General features: G+C 47.5%; 1 protein-coding gene and 1 long non-coding RNA gene across 4 annotated transcripts in view; one reads left to right on the top strand and one right to left on the bottom strand.

Annotated features, from left to right (window-relative positions):
- MDN1 (midasin AAA ATPase 1) overlaps positions 1-3,629 on the bottom strand; it is a 180,205-nt gene extending 176,576 nt beyond the window's left edge. For 2 of the 3 annotated variants that reach the window (XR_016233853.1, XM_008263214.5), the window contains exon 1: positions 3,273-3,629. Coding sequence is in view for 1 of the 3 variants with exons in the window: in XM_008263214.5 (XP_008261436.3) it covers positions 3,273-3,374 (102 nt within the window). In the remaining 2 variants the exon portion in view is untranslated. The remainder of the gene's footprint in view (positions 1-3,272) is intronic. The other variant, XM_089332900.1, reaches the window with a different exon arrangement.
- Positions 3,620-7,667, top strand: LOC149126557 (uncharacterized). The gene is made up of 2 exons (XR_016233854.1): positions 3,620-3,849; positions 6,955-7,667. It is a non-coding gene; the product is annotated as an uncharacterized LOC149126557 (long non-coding RNA).
- The last annotated feature ends 825 nt before the right edge of the window (positions 7,668-8,492 follow it).

Genomic DNA, 8,492 nt, shown 5'->3' with positions numbered 1-8,492 from the left:
TATGGCATTTGAACTGTATCTCAATAAAACTGGTTCAAAATGGGGCCGGCGCTGTGTTGCAGAGGGTTAACACGCTGGCCTTCAGGGCTGGCATCTAATATGGGTGCCGGTTCAAGACTTGGCTGCTCCACTTCAAGTCCAGTTCTCTGCTATGGCCTGGGAAAGCAGTAGATGACCTAAATCCTTGGCCCCCTGCACCCACGTGGGAGACCGGGAAGAGGCTCCTGGCTTCTCTGTCCATTCCAGCCAATTGGGGAGTGAACCAGCGGATGGAAGACCTCTCTCTCTCTCTCTCCTCTCTCCTCTCCCTGTGTAACTCTAACTTTCAAATAAATAAATAAGTCTTTAAAAAATATTGGTTCAAAATAATTATTACTGGGCAGGTTTTAGAACTAGTAGTTAAGAGGCTCCTAACCTGCCTACTTCCCATACCAGAGTACTTGGATTCAATCCTTGACCCTCAGATCTGCTCCTGACTCCAACTTCCTGCTAATGCATACCCTGGGAGGCAGTGCTGAGGGACCAAGTGGCTGAATGACTGCCACCCACAAGGGAGACCTGTACTGAGTTCCTGGCTCCCTCTGGCCCTGGGCAGGGGCATCTGAGATGACCCAGCCATTAAGATAACGTACACATGCAATCTCCATCTCTCTAATAAAATTTTTCAAAAGTCATTTCACTTTAAAAACATATTATTGTGAGTACAGCCCACACTTACTTATTACTGTGTCCCAGGCACACTGGTAAGGTTCTTCACACAACCTAGTCACAACAGCCTTATTTATAGCAATAATAACAGCAATTAGCTTTATAGTCAGCACTTTCTACATTCAAGACTTTTAATCCTCACAAGAAGCCACAGATCAGAACTATATTATTCCCATTTTACAGATAAAGAACTGGGTTGGCGGGGGGGGGGGGTACGGCTAACAGAGCTAGCAGTAAAAGTGTCGCAGAGCCTGACTCAAGAGTCTCTGCTCTTAACTACTCTATAACTATTTGGCAGCTGCCATATGTAATACATATTTAATCAAGCCACTGAGACTTAGAGGAGTTAAGTAAACTTGACCAAGGGCAAGAAAGCAATTAAGTTAAAGAGAATGGATTTAATCTTCAGGCCTGTTTGAGGGCCCATGCATGCTCAGGAATGCTTCACTCCTGTGAACAGACAGGGATCAAGCAGGAGGAAGGGATGGTAGTGATAGCAGCACTGAGAGGAACAGATTTAGCACCTAACATCCACTCTCAGGATCTCACGGAAGTGAACAAAAGGGAATGAATTGCTGAGGACACCCAGATCCCCATGAGTGATGGATAGAAGGTGCTGGCACCAGCTGACACAGACACAGAAAGAAACACAATTCTAAAAATAGGCTTCCTTCAGTTCCCCAATAGAATAATAATCAGTAGTTCAAGTCTTTGCTGCTTTCCAAAAACATATTTTTGTTTAATAAGTAGGAGAAAACCAGAATATAATCAGCTATTCTCTTCAGTGAAAATCTGCAACTTATTACCAAAAATGGAAAGAAACAAACTTGAAAGAAATTTCTGAGACTGAACAGAATTTGACAATGTGAAGTTGAATTATATCCCAAACTCCTTAATTCAACTGATCTTTCTAGTAGCTGTCTGGCTTGGCAGCTTTCCTACACAATCCTCAGACTCTACATGAGTGGTTCTTATACTTCCATATATCAGATTTATATTTATCTTATAAATATATTTATAAATAAAACGTTATCTTGGCTGGCGCCGTGGCTCACTAGGCTAATCCTCCACCTGCGGCACTGGCACACCGGGTTCTAGACCCGGTTGGGGCGCCAGATTCTGTCCCGGTTGCTCCTCTTCCAGTCCAGCTCTCTGCTGTGGCCTGGGAAGGCAGTGGAGGATGGCCCAAGTGCTTGGGTCCCTGCACCCGCATGGGAGACCAGGAAGAAGCACCTGGCTCCTGGCTTCGGATCTGTGCAGTGTGCCAGTCGTAGTGGCCATTTGGGGGGTAAACCAACGGAAGGAAGACCTTTCTCACTGTCTCTCTCTCTAACTCTGCCTGTCAAAAAAAAAAAAAAAAAAAAGAAAAAGAAAAAAAAAGAAAGAAACTACAAGAAAATAAAGCTACAAACCATTTCCCACTCCCAATATAAAAGCACCAATTTTACATCCAATTATATTGTGGGAAATCTTAAACACACTGAAGCTGCCCCATGAACCCTAGATTCAGAACCTGCACTCTAAACTCACTGATAAGAAAAAGTATGTCTAGCATACTTTTCACAAGCTCAGAACTATCTCCTGCCTTACCCAACCCACCACTAAGTGTTCTCTCTAGATGGCCCATCTGAGCTAGCGACTCCCTTCATTGCAGAGTCCCCTTTGCTGCCCACGTTCAATTTGCTGTCACCGTTACAGAAATGCCTCTCTTGTTAGTTCTCTGACTCCCAGCCAGCTCAGATCCCTCTATCTCTTACCCAAAACACTGCCGTTGCTTCCTAGGCCATAGAATGTATACATGCATTGGCTGTTGAACAAATGACTTCTATCTCCTGGATTTACAAAAATAGAAATTACAAAAATACTTTCTACTCTCAAGAAGCTCCCAGACATTAGAAGCGGGGAAGCATTAAGACAGCCAGAGTCGATCAGAGAAGGCTCTTAAAAGCCCAGCCACACTTCCGTTTACCAGATAAGCCTGGTTCACGCACTAATTCCGAGGGTTCCTTTCCAACAGTTACCACTAACTGTTTTTGCTTTGTCCCTCACTTATTTTGTGTTATGAACTGCCTTGAAAAGTAGATGCAAAATCCCCTCGGGGCCGAGACTTCAGCGAATTTCTCTTTTAACTCTTGGCAGTGCCACGCCGTGACTTACGCACGGCAGGAACGCGATCAATACTTGTCAATGGGCCGTAGAGAAGGGAGCGGGCAGAAAAGAAAAACATTCACCCAAGCTAATAGGTAATAGGGGTGGCTGCACTACGCACTTCGGTAACACACGTGTCAAAGGGGCACGGACGAAAGCTCGATTTCAGGAAAGCAAACCACTTTTATGTCCGAAGACCACGTGACCCATACCCACCGAGACCACCGCTCGGGGGCGAAATCGTGGCGGGGGGCTCCTCCACATAAAAACAAAAGGCTCTTTCGGGTCGCCTCAACCCCGCGCGGCGGGGGAGGCGGGAGACAGACGCGGCCCCGCTCTCCCCCTCAGGTGGCGCGTCCCCGCTGAAGAGGAGACCTGGGACCGCATGGCGCTCTCCCTTTCCCTCCTTCTCTTACCTGCTTGGTCAAGAACCTGCCCAGTTCGTTGCGGCTCTTTTCGTTCTTGCCAGCGATTAACCGCAGCGGCGTGGCCGCCACCTCCAGGAAGAGGTGCTCCATGATCCCGCGCCCTTCGCTCGGGGCAGCCAACACAGCTCCCTCCCTCCTTCGCGCTCAACAGACCCGGAGCCCCGCTAGTTCCCGGCGCCCGAGCCACCAACGACAACGCCCCCAGGGAAAGTGGCCGCCGCTGCTCGGCCGAAACCAGGGGAGCTGCAGCCCACGTGGGGGAAGCACACGGCGCTTCGCGTCAACAGCCCGCGACCGCGGCGTAGGGTCCTGCGGCGCCGGAAACACGGCGCGTCGGAACGCGCCACTTCCGGGAGGGGGATGCGAGCCGAAGGACTGGTAGGCACTGTTTCCGATGTGTGCGTGGTGGCGACTACCAGACTGTGCGCGGAGAGGGACACACAGATGGAAGATTGCAGTAGGCGGGAAAAGCGAGGAGGCCCTGGGGGCGTATCTCGTCTGGCCCACCGTTCCTCCCTAGGACCCAACATCTGAAAACAGATGGAAAACAAAAGCCAAAGCCGAGGTGCTTCCCTGACCCAGCAATTCTCTTGCTAGTATTGTAGCCTACAAAATTCCCCATTGGAAATAAATGTTCAATTTGAGAAAATTTATTATAGCCATTAGAGTATTCTGAAGACATTAAGACCAGAGTACAGAGGCCCGCGCTGTGGCACAGTAGGGTAATCCTCCACCTGCGAAGCCGGCATCCCATTTGGGCGCTGGTTCAGGTCCCGACTGCTCCTCTTCCGATCCAGCTGGCTACTATGGCCTGGGAAAGCAGTAGAAAATGGCCCAAGCGCTTGGGCCCCTGCACCCATGTGGGGAGACCCAGAAGCATCTCTTGGCTTCGGATTTGCCCAGTTCCAGGCGTGGTGGCGGCCATTTGGGGAGTGAATCAGCGGATCGAAGACCTTTCCGTCTCTCCCTCTCACTGACTGTAATTCTACTTCTCAAATAAATAAAATCTTAAAAAAAAAAAAAAAAAAAAAAAAAGAGTACGAGCCAAACTCGTCACTGATGACAATCTAATGATTATCTTTGGGAGTTACTGACTGCCAAGGGGCCTGAGGGAACCCCCCAGGGTGATGGAAATGTTCATCATTTTCTCCTGAATGGTAATTAGATTACTAAACCAGAGCACTAGACACATAAGCAAAAATATCAAACGCCTTACATTTAAGATGTGTGTACTCTGTGTAAATTATATTCCAAAAAATGTTTTTCAAAGAGTATAGATCTGGAGCAGACATTTGGCCTAAGGCTTAAGAAACTGCTTGGGACACCCACATGTGTGGGATTGCCTGGGGTCCAGTCCCAGCTCTGCTTCCAAGTCCAGCTTCCAGCTAATGCACACCCTGGGAGGCAGCAGATGATAGCTCAAATGCTTGTATATCTGCTACATTACAGGGAAACCTGATTGAGTTCTAGGCTTCTGGCTTAGGGCTGGCCAACTCTGGCTATTGCAGACAGGTAGGAAGTGAAGCCTCGGATGTAAGATATCGATCTATATCTCTCTCTGCCTTTTGGAGAAATGAAAATATTTTTACAGATATTTCAGCGTGTAGCTCTTTGAATACTGACATTAGGAGATCTCCAACAAAAAAGTATGTAGTATGATTCAAGCTTTCAACCTGTATATCAATTTGAATTTTTGTTGTTAGGTTTGAATGTTTGCTTCCGGGGGAGCCCAAACTGGGGGAGCAGAACTTCCAGAATGAGTGAACTGTGAAATGGAACACAGTGGATTTGCAAATAAATAATACAATAAAATTTCCGGGAGGTTGAGAGGGTTCCATGATGGCATAGCACAATAAGTGAAAAAAGACCTATATCCAGGTACATGCTCAGAGCCCTGAGGCCTGAGAGGACCTTGTAAGAATCAGAGGGGGTGGAGGAGTGAAAGGGGTAGGGGTGGGGGCAGTAGGGGTTGGAAGGTACAGAGAGATCAAGAGACCAGTAGAGAGAGAGAGGTGAGTATCGCGCCCTTAGCAGAGTGCCTGGTTCAAATTCCAGCTCTGTTTCCAATTCCAACTTCTTGCTAGTGTGCGCCCTGAAAGGCACAGTACTTGAGTTCTTACCACCCACATGGGAGACCCAAGTTGAGTTCTGGACTGTCTAGGGGTGGGCCCTGTGGCATAGAAGGCTAAGCCTCCACCTGCAGTGCCAGCATCCCATATGGGCTTTGTGAACCAGCAGATGGAAGATCTCTCTCCCTTGTCCTCTATCTGTGCCTTTAGAGTAAATAAATCTTTTTAAAAAACGGGAGGTGGGGGAGATTGCCTATAAACAATAAAAAGGCAATATTTTTTGATGATTGAAATATTTTTTATTTAATTTTTTAAATTTTATTTATTTATTTATTTGAGAGGTAGAGTTATAGATACAGAAAGGGAGAGGCAGAGAGAAAGGTCTTCCATCTGCTGGTTCACTCCCCAAATGGCCACAACTGCTGGAGCTGCACCAAACCAAAGCCAGGAGCCAGGAATGTTCAAGTCTCCCATGTGGATGCAGGGGCCCAAGGACCTGGGCTATCTTCTACTGCTTTCCTAGACCATAGCAGAGAGCTGGATTGGAAGAGGAGCAACTGGGACTTGAAGCAGCACCCATATGGAATGCTTGACACTGCAGGCCTTGGCTTTACCTGCTACGCCACAGCGCTGGCCCCAATAAATAAAATCTTAAAAAAAAAAAAAAAAAAAAAAAAAAACTTGTTAGTGCTGAGACACCCTAACACCAGTGTCAGGTACTAACTACCCAGGCAGATGCTGGAGATTCCCAGAAAGCCTGTATTTCCTGGACAAACTCAGGATTCACTGTATGGCTACTTTGCTGTGGGAATTGAACAAAATGGGTAATACAACAAGATCCTCAAACTTCAGAGATGTCTGATACAGTCAGGCGTTGCCTAAGGATACAAACGTTTTTAACTTGGAGGCTTCTAGTCTTATAGTTTGAATGCTGGATAGAGAGATGCCTGGCGTGATGGCTTTCAATGAATTTAAAGACCTTTGGGGGGCTGGTGCTGTGGCGCAGTGGGTTAACACCCTGGCCTAAAGCGCCAGCATCCCATATGGGCGCCGGTTCTAGTCCCAGCTGCTCCTCTTCCGATCTAGCTCTCTACTATGGCCTAGGAAAGCAGTAGAAAATGGCCCAAGTGCTTGGGTCCCAGCACCCACATGGGAGACCCAGAAGAAGCTCCTGGCGCCTGGCTTCGAATTGGCACAGCTCCAGCCGTTGTGGCCAATTGGGGAGTGAACTGTGGTGGAATACATCACAAGAATTTAATTCCTTCCTGAAATCTTGGAACATACAGTCTGCCACAGGTATCCCATACAACCCACAGGGACAGGCAATCATTGAAAGAACTCATAGGACGATTAAAGATCTCTTACAAAGACAGAAAAACAATCATATGCCCCCAGACCCACAGCTTGCTTTGACTGAAGTACTTTTCACTATCAATTTTCTTAGTTTTGATTCCCAAACAGTCCAGCTTATAAACACTGGGGATCCTTTCCATCCCAGCCCCCAGCCCCTATGGTTAGGTGGAAAGACCCCCTGACAGGAGAATGGAAGGGACCACACCCTCTGCTAACCAAGGGCTGAGGATATGCTTGTGTCTTTCCAGAGAATATGGGGCAGCCCATTTGGGTACCAGCCAGAAACATCAAGCCTGCAACTGACAGCCAACCAGAACCAGCTGAACAAGACTGAGAGTCTGCCTTGTTAGCAGTTGCACCTGCCCTATCATCCTACCCTGAGGAACTGCCCATAGCCACATCCATTACTGTTTTATACCCCACTAGCTCTGGTCAGCCACTCAAACAGCCCACAGCCTGTGTGCAGTGAAGCCATTCCTGATTACCATTGTTCCTCATTCCTACCCCCATCTGAGCAAGCACTCCCGTGGTCTCCCATTTTGAGTGCTGGTTACTCAATGACGGGTAAGATCCCCTGGGGGACAACCTAAGACAGGCACAGCCACGTACAAAGACCACATGGAAACAGGGTCGACAATGCTATGACCAAGAATCATGCCTCCCGTTGCTCAAAAATAAATGAAAAGGGGGAAATGTGGTGGAATGAGAAGGCCATGCCAAGATGGCTGCTGGCAACAGAGTCTGCAGGCTGCTTGCCTCAGGCCTGCTTTCACCCGACTCCCGGGGTCTGTGTGGTGACTCCGTGCCACTTGCCCCCACCACGCTCCTCCTCTCAGAAACGAATCCACTGCAACAGTGAACCATCGGATAGAAGACCTCTCTCTCTCTCTCTCTGCCTCGCCTCTCTCTGTGTAATTCTGACTTTCAAATAAATAAATAAATAAATCTTTATAAAAAAAAATCTTTGGGCTACCCTGAATGGAGACAGCACTTCATTAGCTTCAGGAGCCATAGGAGTAGAACCATGGATTCATTTTTTTTTTTTTTTACAGGCAGAGTTAGAAAGTGAGAGAGACAGAGACAGAGAGAAAGGTCTTCCTTCCGTTGGTTCACCCCACAAATGGCAGCTATGGCCGACACTGCACCAATCCGAAGCCAGGAGCCAGGTGCCTTCCTCCTAGTTTCCCATGCGGGTGCAGGGCCCAAGCACTTGGGCCACTCTCCACTGCACTCCCAGGCCACAGCAGAGAGCTGGACTGGAAGAGGAGCAATCAGGATAGAATCCGGCACCCCGGACAGGAGTAGAACCCAGTGTGCCCGTGCCACAGGCGGAGGATTAGCCTAGTGAGCTGCGGCGCCAGCCTGAACCATGGATTCTTAAGAATTACAGAAGCCTCTGACACCTATAGAATTTAGATTCAGTCCCCAGGCCATGAATTGAATTGTAAAAACATAATGTTAATGAAAATATCACCTTTGATGACCACATTCCTCCTATGTCAAACTGAGAGATCTCACAGACAGCTTCTGGAGACCAGCAGCAAGGTGTCCAGGGAATTTTACATAAGATAATTTTATTCCAGGTGTCTTGAGCTTAGGCAAGAGGAAGATATAAGGGCATGATGGACATTCCAATTGGAATTCTCTATTAGTCTTTGCCTTCAGTTATATGAATAAACTTATATCACCACTTGGCCTTCAGAAATATTGTAAAAATACTACTTTATGTACAACTGAAGTTTTGATTTTAGTTTGATAATAAATTCTTTGGAACTTTAATAACATA

The sequence above is a fragment of the Oryctolagus cuniculus genome, chromosome 5 (assembly GCF_051225735.1).
Source record: "Oryctolagus cuniculus isolate XC-2025 breed Fujian yellow rabbit chromosome 5, ASM5122573v1, whole genome shotgun sequence".
In the NCBI taxonomy this organism is placed as follows: Eukaryota; Metazoa; Chordata; class Mammalia; order Lagomorpha; family Leporidae; genus Oryctolagus; species Oryctolagus cuniculus.
This window is presented reverse-complemented; position numbering and strand designations above follow the sequence as displayed.